Here is a 21041-nt window from a genome sequence, read left to right as displayed (position 1 = left end):
CTGACTAGATGAGAGGCTATTTGTATTTTTTGTTCATTCCATTTAATGTATTCATATATGTTGCATTAAAAATTATGTGTTGGATTAGGTGGTGCTGCTATAGGCCCCCCTCTAAAGGTGTTAAAAAATATATGCTATTTGCAGCACATTCACTTTCTAAAATACAAAAAGTTCTGAAATCTGAAATTCCCCAATAGATTGTGGTCCTCTGTTTTACTTCCATACTACTTAGTTTTCTTATCTATGTAATTCTTAAAATCTATCCCAGTGAATCTTAACAAGAATTATATGTAATAGTGTACGTAAGCATTTGAAGGATTCAAAGGAGAATTTCTTCTTCTAAGCCTCTTCCTTTTGCCTTGGTGATCTGAGCAGGGTTTGCCAAGTGGTGTCATCCCCAGTGGCCTGTTTGTGATTCATGGGGCTCCTCTATACCCCTTGAGGAACATATCTCCAATGCTTTCTTTTCATAGGCACTTGTAGTGGAGATGGGGGTGGGAGGGTGGCACCAGTGGAAACCTTACCTGCTTCTTGGTGCCCACTCAGCTCTGCAGAGCTTTGAAACTGTCTACTCAAGCTGGGATCTCTTCGAAGGGGATTTTCCAGTGGTAAAATATTATTTCTGACAGCCTCACAAATATACTTATCTTTTAATATTTTGCCACCTCTAAAACTTGTTACTCAGAGTAGTAGGTGATTCCATAGCAGCCTGTAGCTCAGAATATTGTTATGTGTTAATTTGGAAAAAATGTGACTGGTATTCAGCACTTCTTTGAACCAGTGTATATTACTTATTAGCTGTGTTGCTTGATTTTTCACAGACTGTTACATGTCCATTTAAATTGTAAATCTGAATTATGCTGTGTTACTGTAAAGCCTACCAGTATTCCCTAGCATGGTAATAATTTTTGTAAGAAGTAATAGTAACAAAACATTGTTCACATTATGGGAACAGAAAGATAGTAACAAAATAAAATTCCAGGATAGGCTGGGCTTGGTGTCTCATGCCTGTAATCCCTCCACTTTGGGAAGCCAAGGCAGGCAGATCATTTGAGACCAGCCTGGAAAACATGGTGGTGAAACCCCATCTCTACCAAAAATACAAAAATTAGCTGGTCGTGGTGGCAGGCACCTGTAATTACAGCTACTGAGGAGGCTAAGGCAGGAGAATCGTTTGAACTTGGCAGGTGGAGGTTGCAGTTAGCTGAGATTGTGCCACTATAATCCAGCCTGGGCAACAGAGTAAGACTGTGTCTCAAAAAAAAAGAAAAAGAATTCCAGGATATATGAAGTTATTATGACTAAAAACCATGTATTACGTACATGATATTTTTAATTTTGTTACAATAATTAATCTTCCTTGTCATCCACAGCATATTACAGAGATAAATACAGACTCCTCTCAGCTGTCAATATTTTTAATAACGAGCTCCTTGGTACTAAAGAAGTTGAAGATTACAACTCAGAAATGCAAAGTGTTGGGCCAGGCACAGTCACTCACTACTGTAACCCAGCACTTTGAGAGGCAGTGGCAGAATAAGCACTTGAGCCCAGGAGTTTGAGACCAGCCTGGGCAACATGGCAAAACCCCATCTCTATAAAAAACACAAAAATTAGCTAGGCCTGGTGGTGGGCACCTGTAGTCCCAGCTACTCAGGAGCCTGAGGTAGGAGGATTACCTGAGACTGCGAGGTTGAGGCTGCTGTGAGCTGTGATTGCGCCACGGCACTCCAGCCTGGGTGACAGAGTAAGACCCGTCTCAAGAAAAAAAAAAAAAGAAGATGAAGAAAAGGGAAATGTTGATGTATTTGGGTTTAGAGAATAGCTGCAAAAAATGATTTTCCATATCTGCTGGAGGACAGCGTGTCTTTGTAAGTAAAGTTTGCAAGGCAGACAGATTGTAATTTTGTGGATAGAGTTAGTGAGTGGTAACAAAGCTGGAGAGACCACTGTTCCCGTGACTAAGTGCAGGTGGCTAACAGTGCTGGGTTAAGGGGCCAAAGTCTACAGACAAGGCACTGGCCCTCTCCACATTTTGCAAATTTCACTTCTTTTAAAAAGGAAAAAAAAAAAAAAAAAGGAACTTGATATTTCTCAGAATTCAAAACTCATTTTTTTGTTTTGTTTTGTCTCAGAAAACTGAAGAATGGGAAAAAAGGAAGACTGAAGCAGACATGGAAGAGTATATATGGGAAAATAGCTCATCAGAAAGAAATATTCTGGAAACACTTCTCCAGATTAAAGCTGCTGAGAAAAATACGGAAGTAAATAAAGAAGAGCTCCTTGGTACTAAGGAAGTTGAAGAATACAAAAAGTCTGTTGTTAGTCTTAAAAATGAAGGGGAAAATGAAAATTCTGTTTCTCAGTACAAAGAATCTGTGAAGAGACTATTACATTTGACATGAATTACGGAGTAGAAAAATCTGCTTGATTTATTAATTTTATGATATATGTAATCAGTATCTAATTTGATATAAAATTGAAAATGTTTTAAAAAATTGTTTTTCATTAGAGTTAAAATTATTTCCTTCATACTAATGCTCAGTGGCAATGATTACTCCATAGTTTTCTTACTTTTACACTGGGGCAGTAGACTAGGAGATCTCTGATTTCTTCGTGGTCTAAAGTGTTTTGATTTCATTTCTACATAACAGCTTTGGTGTTTGTGTATATATATGCATTTAATTGTTATTTTGTCACTTTCCCTATGTCTCTCCACACAAGCTGGCATTCAGTAGTTGCTTCTGAGTAATGGTTTTGGTTAAAGGTAGGCCCAGAACCCAGTTCCTTTACTTGAAGTTCCAGGCTCTGTTCACATGACTGCTATCTAGCTGATGCATTTGTCACAGTTGTCAATTCTGGTTAGAAGCAGGTCCTCAGGAGTATTTTCTAAAAAGATAATGTTGACTCAACTTTGTTTAGCATCCTACTTTCTGTATTGTGGGGCTCATTTTGCCAGGCCGAAGCTACCAGAAAAATAGAAGTGGAGATTACCTGGTATGTATCCTGCTGGGTGCCCCAGTTAGAGCTGCCACAGCTCAGGAAAAAGATGAGGCATAAGGACCTTGGATTTAATTGGAGTAAGTGACAAAGTAAGAACTACCCTGGGAAACGTTGCATTCAATTTAGCTGTCAATTCAGTATTTTTAAGTACATCTGTAAGCTGTTTCTTACCACTTCTGTGGTTGTGACTAATTTAAGTGATTAAATTCAAAATAAGCAATTAATTTAAAATTAAAATAAAGGAATTACTGAGTTTATTTGCCTAATAGACTTACTTTGCCTAACAGAATTAGAGAGTATAAATGAAAGCCAAAATGAATTTTACAGCAATTTCCTAAACCATTTGTATCAAATGAAGGTATGACTTGGTGTGAGTGACACAAGGAGTCTGCAGATGATGAAGGACAATATGGTCTTGAGTACAAAACGAAGAGAAAGAGGCATGTCATGCCCCACTGTGTGGAAATAGTGGATGAAAAGCAGTATAGATAAAACCCAAATTTTAGATCATGTCTAGAGCATACTTCAAGAAACATATCAGTACATTTAGAGACTCATATGAAGTTAAGAAAAACTCAGCTTCCTAACAGTATTGAAGAAGAAACATTTTGAAGAGTTGAGGCTGAGAAGAGATGATCATTTGGGAAAATGTAAAGGAGTGGTAGCTTAGGGTGGTTCATCCTGTGTAATAACACAGTGCAGATGAAAGCAGAGAGGAGGATGTGCAATAAAGAATTTGACCTTACCCAGAAATCTGGTCTTTGCCCTGGTCTTCTGGGATGTAATCTGTATCATACCTGATAGGACTGTCTTTGTTTAGCAGGTAGCTGGCCCCAAAAGATCTCAGAAAGTCATGACCAACGTGCCAGAAAAACCTACCATGTATTTAGGGTGGGGGCTTTGAGTCACATGGCAGCTGTCCACTTGGCAGCTGAGATTGACTTACCAGACAATCAGCAATCATACCCACATAGTGGAGTCCAGTAAAATCTTTGAACACGGAGGCTTGAGTAAGCTTCTTGGGTTGGCAATATTCCATGCCTATTGTCACACACTGACATTAGGAGAGTAATGTGTCCTGACTCTGGGGTGGTGGGGAGGCATCAGAAGCTAAACATTTGAACCCTTCCTGAGCCTCAACTTAGGTGCTTCTTCCATTGAGTGACTTTAATGTATCCTTTCCCTGTAATAAACTGTGGTTGTGAGAATAATAGCTTTCATTCAGTCCTGAGTTCTAGTGAATTATTGAACCTGAGGTTGGTTTAGGGAATCCCCCCCCAAACTTACAGTTGGTGTCAGAAGTAGGACGGCCTTGTAGAGGACTCTACCCTTTTTTGCAGTTTGGACAACTCCAAGTAACCTGAAAACTCTTAAGTTATAATCATTGATGCCTAAGGGTAAAATCATAGGATTAATACAAAACTGCCTCAAAAATAGAACAGTTGGACCAGGTGCAGTTGCTCATGCCTGTAATCACAGCACTTTAGGAGGCTGAGGTGGGAGGATGACTTGAGGCCAGCCTAGGCAACATAGCAAGATCCTGTCTCCACTTTAAAAATGTATGTGTAATTTCTGTAAATAAAACTTTAGGATAATTTAAATCTTGCCCCCACCCACCATCACTCCCTGCTTCAAATAGCATGGAGTTATTCCCCCCAATGTATTAGAGGAGAAACTGATAAAATTTATGACACCTAATTTTATGAATTACTACAAGTTAAGATAAATTGACATTTTTTTTTTTGAGATAGAGTCTTACTCTGTTGCCCAGGCTGGAGTGCAGTGGCATGATCATGGCTCACTGCAACCTCTGCCTCCTGGACAGCTTCAACTTCCCAGGCTCAAGCAATCCTCCCACTGCAGCGTTCCAAATAGCTGGGAATACAAGTATGTGCCACAATGTCTGGCTAATTTTTTAATTGATTATGCATTTATTTATTTGAGACAAGGCCTTACTCTGTTGCCCAGGCTGGAGTGAATAGGCACATTAATGGCTCACTGCAGCCTCAACCTCCCGAGCTCAAGTGATCCTCCCACTTCAGCCTCCCAAGTAGCTGGAACTACAGGCACACACCAGCACACCCAACTAATTTTTGTATTTTTTGTGGAGATGGGGTCTTGCCGTGCTGCCCAGGCTGGTCTCAAGATCCTGGGCTCAAGTGATCCTCCTGCTTCAGCCTCCCATAGTGCTTGGATTATAGGTGTGAGCCACTGTGCCCCTCCTTTTGATTAAATTTAAAAAATCAGACTTCTAATTGCAGTTAGTATTCAACCACAAGAGATTTTAATTTTATATTTTTCTTTTATATTAAAAGAAATAGTCATTCTCTCTTTCCACCCAGTATTACTACCAGGGAAAGAGAAAAATATATCTTAAGCCACTGGACTTAGAAAAATTTGGGTTTTCTTTTTCTTTTGAAATTAAATGTTTTATTTTTATGTATTTAAGGGTACAAGTGCAGTTGTGTAACATGGATATATTGTGTAGTGGTGAAATCTGACATTTAGTGTACCCACGGATTATTTGTTTTAACCTATGAGGGAACAGTACTATTTTATAAATATTATAAATAGGATTTCCCCTTATTTGTTCTTTTTTTTTTCAGCAGAGTCTCACTCTGTTGCCCAGGCTGGAGTGCAGTGTTGCAATCTTGGGCTCATTGCAACCTCTGCCTCCTAGGTTCAAGTGGTTCACCTACCTCAGCCTCTTGAGTAGCTGGGATTACAGGCGTGTGCCACGACACATGGCACATTTTTGTATTTTTAGTAGAGACAGGGTTTTGCCATGTTGGTCAGGCTGATCTTGAACTCCTGACCTCAGGTGATCCTCCCGCCTCGGCCTCCCAAAGTGCTGGGATTACAGGTGTGAGCCACCACACCCAGTCCATTATTTATTCTTTATGCTTATTAACTGTCTTTTAATATCTGTTCTCACATTAAAAACAGGTTTCAGGAATGAGATGGCTTAAAAAGCTTAAGTTTATTAGAGACTTGAACTACAGTATTCCACTTAAGAGTCTTCTAAGATTTCGGGGACAAATCTGGTGTAAGATTTGGACAGAACTGAAACACTCAGAGCTAATCTTTACACCTGGGAAAACAGAATGTATACAAGTGAGGGATGTAACTAAAACTCCCAATCTTTATTCAACAGAAATCAATACAAAAAGCTCAAAGAGCTCAGTAGCACAATTACTGAAAGGAAGATGAAGATGGGTTGAGATTGAGAAGGATTAATCAATTGAATGCAAGAAAGCTAGATTAAGATCGGGAGGCATTTGTTTACGGGTTAGTAACTGTTAGTAACTTCTTTTGCTCACATTACTACATGATTGTATTACTGTACATGACAATAATTTGACCTTGACTGGGTGGCAAATATGATGATAATGATGATATTGTGGTGTTTTCTTCCTGATACTGATTTTTCATCTTTTTGGGAAAATAGAGGCTCTTAACAGTGATTTTTGAGCATGGACTTGAACCAGACTGCCTGTGTTTAATTAAGTCCTGACTTCACTACTTAATACTTGAGTGTCTTTAGGAAGTTGCGTAACCTGTCTTCACCTCAGCTGCCTCATCTGTAAAATGTCTGATAACAACAGTATCATGGTTAATAGCAGTATACCCACCTTTCGGGGTTGGAAGGATTCAGTGAGTTAATCCCCCTAAAGCACTGGAACAGTGTCTCTTACTCAGTACTAAGTAACAACTGTAAGGATCAGAATTTTGCAGTTCTCCTGCCTTGGCCTCCCAAAGGGTTGGGATTAGAGGTGTGAACCACCACGCCCAGCCTAATTTTTTTTTTTTTAACTGAACTGCCCTTTGTTATACAAAACTAAAAATGATATCCTTGAAAGCATATAATCTTGCTACAGCTTTTACTATGAAGAGTTCTCCTTCATATGGTTACAGTTTTTAATTTGCTAGGATTCTGATTTTCTCTGTCCTAGTTTATACTGGCCCTGCTGCTTTCCACAGCATCCAGATGCCAGGATGACTATACAACAGCCCAGAAAGATGATAGAGGTGCAAAGGGCCACAGAAGCCAGCCAGGTCCTTGAAGTCACAGATACCTCATCTTCATTTGCAGATGTGTGGTTTCTGCTATTGTATCCTTTGGTTTTGTTCAGTATTTGTTTGCTGCTGTTGAGTCGGGATGGAATAGGCATATGATAAAGTTTTGTGTCTATGGATACAAAGAAAGGAGAAATCGTCTTATTATCTGGATTGCTGATGACATCAGAACTTGGTGACACCATATTTACCTTTGTGGTAATGGTGTCATTCAGGGAAGTGAATCTTGCCCAAAAATCTGTGGTTAATTCTTTGGAATAGCCAGTACTGTTTGTATTTACAACCAAATCTTGATGTGTGGTTGAGGGTGGAGCCTCTGTGGATGGCAGCACATGGTTTATCACAGTGGTTTGTGGTTTATCTAAATTTACAGCTTTTAGAATCCTTAGTCTGTCCCATCTACTGGATGAAGAATGAGTGTTTAGATACATGGGAGATTGTTCAAAAACCAGCAAATCCGGATCTATACCTGAAAAATAAATAAGGCATCATTCGTTTTATTTTTACTTTCAAAGTGAAAACCTTTAAGTGCAGTTTGGAGAAGGGCTGGCTTTTGCCACTGTGAGTTATTGAATGAAGCTAAATTCACATTCTAATACTACATACTTCTGAAAGACTTCCAAATGGACTTCCAAACATGCTATATTGCCAGGTGCAGTGGCTCCTCTACATCTGAATTTATCTTAACTTTCTAAAACACTCTTTTTTAAATGAACAAATTAGATTACACCCAAGCAGAAGGTTTTATGTCTGTTAGGGTTTTTGTACAGTAGTGAATGTTACTTTGAGAGCTGTAGAAACAATAACCATCTGATATACAATATAGCATTTATTATTATTATTATTATTTTTGAGACAGAGTCTTGCCCTATCCCCAAGGCTGGAGAGCAGTGACGTGGTCTTGGCTCACTGCAACCTCTGTTTCCTGGGTTCAAGCAATCCTCTCACCTCAGTCTCCTTTGCTGGAATTACAGGTATGAGCCACCATGCCATGCTAATTTTTGTATTTTTTGTAGAGATAGGTTTTCGTCACATTGCCCGGGCTGGTCTCGAACTTCTGAGCTCAAGCAATCGGCCCTCCTTGGCCTCCCAGAGTGCTGGGATTATAGGCAGGAGTCACTGAACCTGGCAATATAGCATCTTTAAATCAAGTTAAACAAAATAGAACCTGAGAAGGGTGACTATAAGCAAAATCATGAGCAAAGCCTTAAGTCTCATTCCTTTTCGACCTGTGAGGGTCTTGCTTTGTCTTTAGTATTTTCTCCCTTGCATACTTCCCTCTGACTTCAGACATGAACAAATACTGCTTTGTCTTTAAAGGAGAAGAGAAAAAACTCTCAACAGCTTTCCAGTGGTCCCTGTTAGTGACTCCTCTCTGTCTGTCTGTCTCTCTGTCTGCCTCTCCTCTCCTCTCTCTCTCTCTCTCTCTCTCTCTCTCTCTCTCTCTCTCTCTCTCTCTCTCTCTGCCTGCAAACATGCCAACATCCACTGCTTCTGAGGTGCTCAGTTGTTTTCTTACTTCCTGATCGATCACATCTCCTTGCTTTGGCTTCTCTCTTGTCCTTGATACTGCCAGCCACCTTCTTAAAATTATTCTCCTATGATTCCCTGAACCCTGAACCCCTTGACATTTTTCCCCAAACTGCCTTCCTCTCACTTTTGCTTTCTTTTGCTGGTTCTCTTGTACAACCTCACTGGTTGTGTGGTTTCCACAATCTTCAGTCCTTGGTCTTCAGCTGTATTTTCTCTTCACTGCCCCCTCCCCTCCAACACACCCAGAGATTGTGCTCAATTGGCACCACTACATTAATGGCATTGAAATGCCTATCCTGTGTTTTCCCTTCTTTCTTGAGCTCTGATCTCATTTATCCCGTGTTCTACTGGAGGTTTCCATCTGGACCTCTTACATCATCCCTTAATATGCCTAAAGCCAAAATCATTACCTCCACCTCCTTGTCCCCTTCATTGGCATCATCCTTCTTCCATCACCCACACTGAAATCTTCACTGTAAGGTGATTTTTTTTTTTAAGAGACACCTGTCACTCAGGCTGGAGTGTGATAGTGCAATCATAACTAACTGTAACTGTGAACTCCTGGGCTCAAGTGATCCTCCCACCTCAGCCTCCTGAGTACCTGGGACCAACCACAGGCACACCACCATCTCACCTGCCTAGTTTTTTTTTTTTGTAGAGATGGGGTCTCTCTCTGTTGCTCAGTTTGGTCTCAAACTCCTGGGTTCAAGCAGTCCTCCTGCCTCAGCCTCCCAAAGTGCTAGAATTACAGTCATGAGCCACTGCACTCGGACCTGCAAAGTGATTTTTGACTCCACTCACTTCTTCATTTCCTTTATTAAAAAGGTGACTTAAGTCCTTATTCGATCTTCCCAATGCTCTGGTAATTATCCCTTCTCTTCATTTCAGCTACAGTCACTTTGGCAGACTCTAATGCTTTCCTGACCAGATTTTCTTACCAATACCTTCATATAATTGTCCTGGATTAGGACAAATAGCTATCACTTCACATGCTTTTTCATTAAATGCCCCGTTCTCTGTTTCTGACAAAGTCAAACCAAAATTCTACTCTGTCCATGGCCCTTATGATACCTGTCCCCACCTTATCTTAGCCATATTCTCATTGCAACTCTACGTCTCATTGTGGCCGGATCTGTTTGCTTACTTCCCTGTGGCATAATGTAGAACTCATTAGCTGCTGCTTCTGCCTGGCTTCTCCCATGAACCTCCTCTGAATACACTGGCTTTCACTAGCGTCCCCTTCTTTGAAACTTTGCACTGAGGCAGCTTCACACGTTTTTGTATTTAGTTGTGTCTTAACACTAATCGTAAGACTTGTCACATCAACTAGATTCTAAAGGGACTTGAGGGCAGAGATCTGGCTGCGGTCTTCCACAGTGTTGATTCCAGCCTGGGGCATCGGGTGTTCAATACATTACAGATTGATGATGAAATATATCTCCTTTGCTTTTGGATGGCAAAAATCTCTTTTTTTATGATCACTAATTTACACCCTGAGATAACATACATGGGCACAAAACACTTATATATTTAAAATAAAATATACTGGTTATCTTGAAGACCAATGATGTGCTAATGTATGTCAGCACACAGTGGTAAGTTTCCCTGAGCCTGACATCCCTCTTTACAGAATCCTGTATGCAGTGTCCATGGCCTTCAAAACTGCCATTTAGCATCTTCTTTATCTCCTAGTGGCACCTTCAGCCACTGCAGGAGAAACGCTTCCTTTGGCTTTGCTGAGAGTTCTTGAGATTCATTAAATATACAGTCAGTAAGCCCTTGTTTGATCACAGATGATTTATAATCTGGAGTGAACTCTTTGCTGAACACATCAAACTAAAGAAAGTTTTCTGGCCGGGTGCGGTGGCTCACGCCTGTAATCTCAGCACTTTGGGAGGCCAAGGCGGGTGGATCACGAGGTCAAGAGATCGAGACCATCCTGGTCAACATGGTGAAATCCCGTCTCTACTAAAAATACAAAAAATTAGCTGGGCATGGTGGCACGCGCCTTAGTCCCAGCTTCTCAGGAGGCTGAGGCAGGAGAATTGCCTGAACCCAGGAGGTGGAGGTCGCGGTGAGCCGAGATCATGCCACTGCACTCCAGCCTGGGTAACAACAGCAAAACTCTGTCTCCAAAAAAAAAAAAAAAGAAAGAAAGTTTTCTTTCAGTTTTCTGTCCTAGTTATCCAAAATTTTTCCAAAGTTCACTGGAAAATAGTGATTTTAGGGACTCACATACAGCTATTGCTACCCAGTTTCTCAGCTATATGCCTCTACTAGAGTATTGCCAGGATTCTTCAAAAGTCTTCAGCTATGTAATCATTACCATCTGTTATGTTGTACAAAATGGCACTGGTTCCAGGCTGTAATATGCAGCTCTCCAGTGTTGGGCAGTGAATATGGAGGCAGTTGATATTGTCATGAATAGGATCGTGGTAGAAGACAGCCAGGTTACAGGAAACTGAAAGGGAAACAAGCGAAATACATCTGCAGATGGTCTTGATTTCCACCAGTTTCATAAACTCTGAGTAACTTATATTTGTTTCAGGAATACTGGATTAACAGTATTTTTCAGGGCAATGTGCAGACATTTTGCGGAACGTTTATAAACTACTGTAACTGCTTCTGTGAATATGGAAAATACTTATTTTTGGTTTTTTGGAGATAGGGTCTTGCTCTGTCACTCAGGCTGGAGTGCAATGGTATGATAACAGCTCACTGCAGCCTAGACCTCCCAGATCTAAGCAATCCTTCCAACTCAGTCTCCCAAGTAGCTGGGACTAGAGGCACACATCACCATGTCAGCTAATTTTTGTGTTTTTTGTAGAGGCAGGGTTTCATCATGTTGCCCAGGCTGGTCTCAAACTCTGGAGCTCAAACAGTCCACCTCCCCAAAAGCTAGAATTACAGGGAGGAGCCACCACAGCCAGTAAGAATATGCCTTTTTAAAAGAAAATTCTTCTTTTCTCAAAGTAATCTTTCATACTTTCCATCCCACACAGGATATTTGGAATCATTCATTATATCCTGGTCCCCGAATTTTGTGTTCATGAAAAATTAGATTAGCTACAAAAACCTCTGGGGACTGGTGTGTGGTAGCTCACACCTGTAATCCGACTACTTTGGGACACCAAGGTGGGTAGATCACAAGGTCAGGAGTTCAAGACCAGCCTGACCAGGAGAAACCCCAACTCTATTAAAAATTCAAAATTAGCCGGGCATGGTGGCTCATGCCTATAATCTCAGCTACTTGGGATGCTGAGGCAGGAGAATCACTTGAACCCGGGAGGCAGAGGTTGTGGTGAGCTGAGATCATGCTATTGGACTCCAGCCTGGGCAACAAGAGCAAAACTCTGTCTCAAAAAAAAAAAAAATCTCTGGGGATTTATATCAGGTTTGTAGGGACAGTGTCCTTTCAGAATGCTGAGTCTGGGGGTCCTTAGAGAAAGAAATAGGAAAATAAAAGGATAAATGCTGTAAAGAAGAAGAGGGAGTATTGGGAAAGGCAAAAGAATAACACCTAAGTGGCCCAGATGGTGGAAAGGCTGCAGGCTGTGTGAACAGCACCCTTGCCCTGACTGAAGATGTGCACTCTCCCCACATGCAAAACCACATCCAAGGAAAAGCCTCATCAGTGTCATTTAAAGAGGCAGGGACTGGACAGGCAGGGATGCTAGCAGGTAGAATTCTAGCAGGTAGGGACACACTTGGCACATGCTGTCTTTCCTTTCCTAAGCAAATTTGCATTTTAAAACATGTTTTCTGACCAGGCGCAGGGGCTCACACCTGTAATTCCAGCACTTTAGGAGTCCAAGGTGGAGGACCACTTGAGGTCAGGAGTTCAAGACCAGCCTGGCCAACCTGGTGAAACCTCGTCTCTACTAAAAAAAATACAAACATGGGCTGGGCATGGTGGCACGCACCTGTAACCCCAGCTGCTACTCAGGAGGCTGAGGCACAAGAATCACTTGAAACCGGGAGGCGTAGGTTGTAGTGAGCTAAGATTGCGCCACTGCACTCCAGCTTGGGCAACAGAATGAGACTCTGTCTCAAAAACAAAAGCAAACAAAAAAAAAAAACTTGTCTGACAGAGGAAGAGAAGACTTGAAAAAATTTCCCTTATTTCTGGAAAACCCGAAGCAGATTTGTGTAATGCAAATTTTCAGTCTATCCTCACTAAAGTGCAACACAGATTTTATTTCTGCTGAAGTAAAGTAGAGATCATGTGATGTGATATATCCATTGGCCAAAAGGTATCAACTTTTTTTTTCAGTCACCCAGACTGGAGTGAAGTGGCACAATCTTGGCTCACTGCAGCTTCTGCCTCCTGGGTTCAAGCAATTCTGCCTCAGCCTCCTGATTAGCTGGGGTTACAGGTGTGTGCCATCACGCATAGCTAATTTTTATACTTTTAGTAGAGACAGGGTTTCACCATGTTGTCCAGGCTGGTCTCAAACTCCTAACCTCAAGTGATCTGCCTGTCTCGGCCTCCCAAAATGTTGGGATTAGGGGCATGAGCTACTACGCCCAGCCAAGGTGTCAACCTCTTTAATAAAATAAGATTATAGAGGGCTAGCGTCTGATTACCAGACCTCAGAGTATTCCTAAAACTGTGGATCTGCTGCTCGCAGAACCTGAACTGTTTCTGTGTAAGGTGAACTGTGAGGAGTTAATCTCCATCATTACTCGTAGGACATCCTCATGTTTCTGCACTCTATTTTTCCAGGACAAAGAATAATACAAAAATTAGTCAATAATACAATGCAAATAAGTTACAGATTATAAATACATTCCCTGAGAACTGTGCTGTAAAGCTTAAAAGAAAGAAAATAATATTCAAACTTAAGACTTTTACATTTCTGATGAGAAAGAAGTTGATTCTGTAGAGGATAATTTTCAAATATGTTTTACATTCCTTGTATACATTTCAGCATCCCAGCTCTGAGCAGGATTGTGGCATTTTTAAAGTTATGGCTTCCAGCTAAAAACTGGAATGTGCCTTCCTGTTCTTTCTTATTCTGAAAGAAAGCCACAACTGGGAAGTTACAGGGACTCTAAAATAATGGGATTGCCCTATATGCTTACAGTATCCCCAACAGTCCAAAGGCCAGAGCTTTCCTGCTGTAGAGTCAGGTAAATTCATGCTATGGGAAAATTCAAAAAAATGTACTGCCCCTCCACTATCTCTCCTCAGTGTGGCCTTATGGGAGTTAGATGCATCTAGAAGGTGGAAATATGGATTGGCTATCTTTTCAAAAAGATTTCCTTTTATTAAATTAATCATAACTCCAGTTTTCATCTCAAAAATCTTACACACATAATTGGGCAAGAGACACTGGAAGTTAACAAGTTGATATGAAACCATGGAAAGAAAGTGTAGAACAACCAAGGGAATTATTTTAAAGTGCTGTGTCGCTTTTGCTGTTTCTTTTCAAGTAGCTTTAAAATATTGGAAAAATGAAAAAGAAATGAAAGCTTTTAGGCAATTATAACTTGAAATTCTGTAATAATAAACATTCCTAATTGCAGGTCTTGATCATATTATATGGATGCAGTCTCCACCCAGATTCCATATTATAGACAAAACATCTATGAGGAATATTTGGAAATATGATTTGGGGCAGGTATTTGACATATATCACCCTATTTCTTTCAAAACATGAATCACACTCTAAATTCTTTTTTAATACATTCCACATTTAGTAAACCCAAGACAGCACATTTTAGTTTAGGGGGATGTGTGTTTATATATGTCTGTGTGTGTGTGAGAGAGAGATAGAGCGAGAGAGAGAGAGAGAGAGAGAGTGTCAGTCTCACTGTATTACCCAGGCTGGAGGGCAATGGCGTGATCTTGGCTCATTGCAACCTCTGCCTCCTGTGTTCAAGCAATTCTCCTACCTCAGTCTCCCAAGTAGCTGGGATTATAGATGTCTGCCACCACACCCAGCTAATTTTTGTATTTTTAGTAGAGATGATGTTTCGCCATGTTGGTCAGGTTGGTCTCCAACTCCTGACCTCAGGTGATCCACCTGCTTTGGCCTCCCAAAGTTCTGAGATTACAGGCATGAGCCACTGCACCTGGTCCAGCACATTAAAAAAAAATTGATGAGATACTAACATCACCAAGATGTACTTTGAAAGGGAAATTATAGTAAATATTTGACTGGGTTAGTGGTTCACATCTGTAATCCCAGGACTTTGGGAGGCTGAGGCAGGAGGATCACTTGAGCCCAGGAGTTCAAGACCAGCCCAGGTAACATAGTGAGGCCCTGTCTCTAAAAACTTAAAATAAAATGAGAAGTAAATAAATATTCAAAAATCATATATTTTATATTTTGAGCTGTAAAAATATTGTGAATTAATTTTGGGAGAAATATTTTCATTTAGCATTTTGGTGAAGAAAAGAGGATGCTGTTTCCTGTAGGTTCTATTGAATTCTAGGTCATTATTAGATCTGCAAATAGAGCCTGCTCTGGCCCAGACTTTGAAATCAGTTTCAATGGCTCTCTTTCCTCTCCCTCTCTCTCCCACACCCCAGGGCATCTTCTCTAGTCCTTTGCAACTATTTACAGGCCTCTACCTAGGGCTCTTCACTTAGGTCTTTATCCTTGGAAATTTTCTCTTATTTTTGCCCAAGCGTATCATGACTACTTACCATCCTTCTGAAGACAGCAGCTCCTACTGCACTTCTGGCCCGTGCTTTCAGAATAATACTTCAAGAACTGGGCTCCCAGCTTCTGAGACTCCTCCAGATCGACTAGAAGACCTGGGAAGCGACGGATCCAGCAGTCTCTGTAAAAAATGGTGGGTGAGCAGAGAGAGTCTGATGTCCATCCCATGCTCAGAAGCAATATTACGTTCACTACTACCACTGCCACATGCATTTTTCCTGTATGAAGGCAGACTCGAAGATAAATCTGATTCCAGACAGAAGCTGAACACAGGAGTTTAGGACAGTCTCTGGAATGTCAGGGGTGTTGCTAAGGGAGAGCTTCCTTGAACATTTCTGTAGAGTCACTTTCTAGAAAAATAAGATGTTTCTTTGACTGCATATTGATTTTTCTTTTCTTTCTTCCCAATTGAGCCCCAGGTGAACATTTGATTTGCCAGCGTTCTTTCTGAGCACTTTCCAGGCTATTTCAATGCTGTGTCCCTTAGCGTCTTAAGACATGCATTCTCTTTTCTGCTTTTCTTCTTTCTCTGAATGTGAATAGTCACAGACACCTTTTGCTTAGTAAATATAAAGACAAGTGGAAACCTTAGTCAAGAGTCTTTCTGAGGGAAACAATAAGTTAGTCACTTGACATCAGATAAAGAAGTATCCATTTCATCATAAACAAGACACGATTTTGTGAGGGCACTTCTGTTTGATTTTTAAGAACTTGTGACTGCAGATTGTATTTAAAAAAATCATCTCTATTTCTTTAAATTTAAGTTCCGACATTCAGGTTCACTAAAAAAAAGTTTTTGCACTGGTTTGGGTTTTTGTTCTTAATTAAATAAAAACCTTGGTCAGGCACAGTGGCTCACACTTGTAATCTCAACACTTTGGGAGGCTGAGGTGGGAGATTGCTTGAGCCTGAGAGGTGGAGGTTGCAGTGAGTCGAGATGACACTACTGCACTCTAGCCTGGGTGACAGAGTGAGACCCTGTCTCAGAAAAACCAAACCAAACCAGTCCAAACAAACTAACAACAACAAAAAATACTAGGAAATGGTGAAATGTTTTTAAATTTCTAAATAGTAATAAAATCATTTCAATTGCAATGCTTAAAAAGGCAGTAAAAATGGACTCTCGCTTTTGTGAAAGTTGTGGATTTCATATCCAGTGACGTCCAAGGTGACAAATTAGTTCAAAGCATAAAACTGCTGCTTTTTTGTATCCAGTTTTGTATGAAGCATTAGTGATAATCAGCTTTTGGCACAAAGCACTGTACTGTTTCTTTTTTAAAAAGAAACTTTCTAATCTGTGATCTCTATTTCTTTTATACCTTTTTATACAATGACTCATTCACCTTGACACAAAAATCATTAGCATTCTTTGAACTTTCATCTCTTCACCCATTTCCTAATAGTCAGTCTAATTATTACATAATTTTTTATTTTTAGAAGCATATGATAATAATTGATAATGAAAAGGAAAGTAGTTAAGACTGAACAGCTTTAAATATGAAACACTTCATAAATATTAATTCTTCTGAGCAAAAATTATATTATACACTAACTCCTAACTCTGCCTAAGGCACACAAAATACACAAAATGATAAATATTTTATTTTAATGAACTTCTTATAGAAAGCAAATTTCAGTTGCTTACCTGCAAAGACTCAGACGATTCCATCTGTTCTGAAGGGATAGGGAAGAGAGTTTTATAATGGCAAAGGAAGGGACAGATGAGTAACAACAAATTACTCTTGTTTTTTTATGAGATGCCATGGCTATTTCCCTTAGAAAATGCCCTCAAGACATAAACACAAAGGTCTGCTCTCTAATCTTATGATCATCAAGTCTTTGAGTCATATTAAATATAGGTTCTTTTGTGTGCTATGTATTTGCTTGAAGTTCTCATGTTCCCTTCAGGGATAATAGAGCAATCCAAGATTAACCACGATTAACCCTTTTGCTCTCAGATTGTATTTAAATAAAGATCAAAGTTTCATTTTAAAGGATCTACAATGCCTATAATCCCAGCACTGTGGGAGGATGAGGCAGGAGGACTGCTTGAGCCTAGGAGTTCGAGACCAGTCTGGGCAACATAGGGAGACAGGGTCTCTACTAAGTAAGTGAATAAGTAAGTAAGTAAGTAAGTAAATAAATAAATAAATAAATAAATAAAGCCCTGCAGGGGCTGGTGCTATTAAGAAAAAAAAAGAAAAAGAGGATCTACAAAAAATTTTAAAACGTGTTTTAAAATTTTTGAACTTTTTTTTTGATGATTGCATGAAGTCTGGAAATGGATAACTTCTTGGGGCCAAGTATTTTGAAAAGAAATGGTAGAAGCTAGAATGCAGAGGTAGAGGGAGACATCCATAACAATCTCAAAACTTGTCCTTGGGTGCTGAAATTGCAGAAACCATGAAACAATGCAACTGAATCAAAAGTTGGTATAAGGTCTTGTTATCAAATACCCACAACTGTTACACTGTTGCAATGTGGCAATACATTACATTTTTTTCCAATAGGGTGCTTTTGCTCTGCAGGGGAGTTCACAAATGTGATCTGTACTTTAAAAGTCACTTATCTCTCCCAACAGCCTGATTCAATAGCTGTTGAGTGGAGGAGAGTGGCATTCTTATTTTTACAGGAGTCCCTGGTGATTTCTTAAGATGTCTGGAAAACACTGATACAGATAGATGACTGAAATAAATGGAAGTTGTACCTAAACAAGAGTGCTCAACTTGAGTTAAACAGAGCCATTTTAAGACCATGTACTATTATCTCATTTATATCACCCCATAAGATTTGATGAATGGAAGATACTTCAGTTTTGCTTGTTAAAAAGCAGCAATAGGCCAGGCATGGTGGCTCACGCCTGTAATGCCAGCACTTTGGGAGGCTGAGGCAGGCAGATCACTAGAGTTCAGGAGTTTGAGACAAACCTGGGCAATATGGTGAAACCTCATCTCTACTAAAAATACAAAAATTAGCTGGGTATGCTGGTGCACACCTGTAATCCCAGCTACTCAGGAGGCTGAGGCAAAAGAATGACTTGAACCTGGGCAGTGGAGGTTGCAGTGAGCTGAGATTATACCACTGTGCTCCAGCCTAGGAGACACAGCAAGGCTCCATCTCAAAAAAACAATACAAAACAGAAAGTTGTTTTAGGAATATCAAGGAACTAAAATAATCAAAGAGAAATAATTTTTAAATGGCAGTGAAGTAATAGCATAGCTTTAATAAATTCAAGACATTTGGAAAACAGTCAATATTTCTTATTTATTTATTTGAGACTGTCATTCAGGCTTGAGGGCAGTGGCACAATCTTGGCTCACTGCAACCTCTGCCTCCCAGGTTCAAGCTATTCTCCCACCTCAGCCTCCCAAGTAGCTGGGATTACAGACATACAGCACCATGCCCGGCTAATTTTTTTTTTCTTTTTAGTAGAGATGGGGTTTCACCATTTTGCCAGGCTGTTCTTGAACTCCTGACCTCAAGTGATCCGCCCACCTAGGCCTCCCAAAGTGCTGGTATTACAAGTGTGAACCACCATGCCTGGTCACTTTTATTTTAACATTGCAAGTTGTTTTATTTACTTATGTTTCCATTTCATGTGCTGATAAAATTAATAAATATTATTTTTTAAAAAATGGAACCTGAAAAATTTAAATGTTATTTTTTTCTTTAAAAATGTTTTTGCTTCTATTAAATTGGTATATGTTCACTTTAAGAATTCAAATCATATAGAAAAATACAAAAAGAGAAACTATTCAAGCACTTACCATCTTAATAAACATCTTTCTGGATATTACTATTTAAAAAGCATAAACCGTCAAAATACAAAATTACAACAACTTTAGTTAAAGATCTTAATTGGCTTTTATTTGTGATTCCAAATAGGGCAACACCTCATTCTATAAAATCCAATAAACTGAGCAGAGGAGGTGGCTTCGTTGATGGAAAGAGCTGAGGAAGGCAGAAACAGAAAACAAAAAGCAGATTGGTCATTTCAAAGTTACTTTCCTGGTAAAGGTAAAGCAGAGGGCACTTCCTTATCATGATGGTTAAAAGTGGCCTCTCTGGGGATTTGGTGATTATGTCTCTCCTGAGTTTTTCAAAGATCAGATACAGATGTTGGTTCTGGCTTGGTGGCATCATGGAACATTAGTGTGAGTAACTCCATTTTGGTTTCATCTGCTGGGGCTACTGAAGGAGCTCAGCTGAAACCAGTGGTCTTGGTGGGCATGGTGGCTCACACCTATAATCCCAACACTTCCTCAGGTCGAAGAGGAAGGATTGCTTTGAGCCCAGGAGTTTGAGATCAGCCTGGGCAACACAGGGAGAGCCTGTCTCTACAAAATTAAAAAGAAAGAAAATTAGCCAGGTTGAGGTGGGTCCCATGAGGTTGAGGCTGCAGTGAGCTGTGGTTGTGCCACTGCACTCCAACTTGGGCAACAGAGCAAGACTCTGTCTCAAATAAATAAGTAAATTAACCCATGGTCTATACATTTTATGTATTTTAAATTTATTTTTTATTTAAATTTTTTGTAGAGACAAGGTCTCACTATGTTGCCCAGGCTAGCCTCAAACTCCTGGCCTTGTGCAATCCTGCCTTGGCCTCCCAAAGTGCTGGGATTACAGGAATGAGTCACTGCACTGGCCTCCTATAAATTTTATTTAACAGTATATAGTTTTACATAAATGGAATAATACTGTTCTAAAATCTGTTTTTTTAAAAAAACAATGTAAAAGTTTATTTTTTGGCTGGGCATGGTGGCTTACATCTGTAATTCCTTTGGGAGGAGGTGGAAGGATTACCTGAGGGTAGGAGTTCGAGACCAGCCTGGCCAACACAGTGAAAAACCTGTTTCCACTGAAAATACAAAAATTAGCCAGGTGTAGTGGCGGTCACCCATAATCCCAGCTACTCAGGAGGCTGAGGCAGGAGAATCACTTGAAGCCTGGAGGCAGAGGCTGCAGTTAGCCGAGGAACTGAGATCACATCACTGCACTCCAGCCTGGGTGACAGAGTGAGACTCTGTCTTAAAAAAAAAAAAAGACAGTGGTCCTAAAGAAAGATCTACACAAAAACTTCTAATGGCTCTTTGGTATTTCATTCTACCATATCAAAATTTACTCTGCACTTCTGCTTCCTCAGCTGTAAAATAGTATTGTAATCCATGTAAAGCACTTATGACAGTACCTGGCACATGCTAAACACTCAACACATATTAGCTACTATTATTATAGATTATATGGTTTTCCAATTTTTTATTATTAAAAGCAATACTGTGATAAGCATCTTGTACTAAGATTTTTTTTCTACTTGATATTTTAAAAGGGATATTTTCCATAAATTCTTTTAAAATTTACCTACTTCAGCTAGGTTTGGTGGCTCATGCCTGTAATCCCAGCACTTTGGAAGGGTGAGGAGGGAGCATCGTTTGCCCCCAGGAGTTCAAGACCAGCCTAGGCAACATAGCAAAACCCCGTCCCTACAAAAAATATAAGAACTAACTGAGCATAGTTGCACATGTCTGTAATCCCAGTTACTTGGGAGGCTGAGGTGAGAGGAGCGCTTGAACCTGGGAGACTGAGGTGAGAGGAGCGCTTGAACCTGGGAGGCTGAGGTTTCAGTGAGCTGTAATAGTGCCACAGCACTCCAGCATGTAGTCCAAGCCTCTTTGATACAAGGGGCGCCTCCCAGCAAAATTTCTCCAGCCTTATGCTTAATATTGGATGTTACATTCTACCATCCTGAAGAAGCAGCTA

The 21041-nt window shown here is 40.1% G+C and overlaps 2 protein-coding genes across 4 annotated transcripts in view; one reads left to right on the top strand and one right to left on the bottom strand.

Annotated features, from left to right (window-relative positions):
- The window catches only part of MRPS35 (mitochondrial ribosomal protein S35), a 58602-nt gene extending 55342 nt beyond the window's left edge, over positions 1–3260 (top strand). For both annotated transcript variants that reach the window (XM_035255969.3, XM_035255968.3), the window contains one exon: positions 2136–3260. In XM_035255969.3, coding sequence (XP_035111860.2) covers positions 2136–2405 — 270 coding nt within the window. In that variant the 3' untranslated portion in view covers positions 2406–3260. The remainder of the gene's footprint in view (positions 1–2135) is intronic.
- Positions 3261–5959: 2699 nt separating this feature from the next.
- MANSC4 (MANSC domain containing 4) lies at positions 5960–18889 on the bottom strand. Of its 2 annotated transcripts, XM_035255965.3 has the most exons (3): positions 15269–18886; positions 10940–11074; positions 5960–7549 (listed from the first exon to the last, which is right to left on the bottom strand). In XM_035255965.3, exons 1-3 carry the CDS (start codon positions 15495–15497, stop codon positions 6930–6932), a joined length of 984 nt encoding a protein of 327 aa, XP_035111856.1. In that variant the 5' UTR covers positions 15498–18886; the 3' UTR covers positions 5960–6929. The 2 variants fall into 2 exon arrangements, with proteins under 2 accessions (XP_035111856.1, XP_035111858.1); XM_035255967.3 differs by lacking the exon at positions 10940–11074 and having other exon boundaries at positions 15269–18889.
- Positions 18890–21041: the final 2152 nt, after the last annotated feature.

The sequence above is a fragment of the Callithrix jacchus genome, chromosome 9 (genome assembly GCF_049354715.1).
Source record: "Callithrix jacchus isolate 240 chromosome 9, calJac240_pri, whole genome shotgun sequence".
Taxonomy (NCBI): Eukaryota; Metazoa; Chordata; class Mammalia; order Primates; family Cebidae; genus Callithrix; species Callithrix jacchus.
Note: the sequence above shows the minus strand (reverse complement) of the source record. Positions and strands in the feature narration are given on the sequence as shown.

Coding starts and splice junctions, on each gene's coding strand:
- MANSC4 (XM_035255965.3), bottom strand. CDS start 15,497: ATGCATGTGGCAGTGGTAGTAGTGAACGTAATATTGCTTCTGAGCATG. Junction 11,075..15,268: donor CTGCTGTCTTCAGAAGGATG/GTAAGTAGTCAT, acceptor TTTCCCTTTCAG/TTTCCTGTAACCTGGCTGTC. Junction 7,550..10,939: donor TTTGTACAACATAACAGATG/GTAATGATTACA, acceptor TTTATTTTTCAG/GTATAGATCCGGATTTGCTG.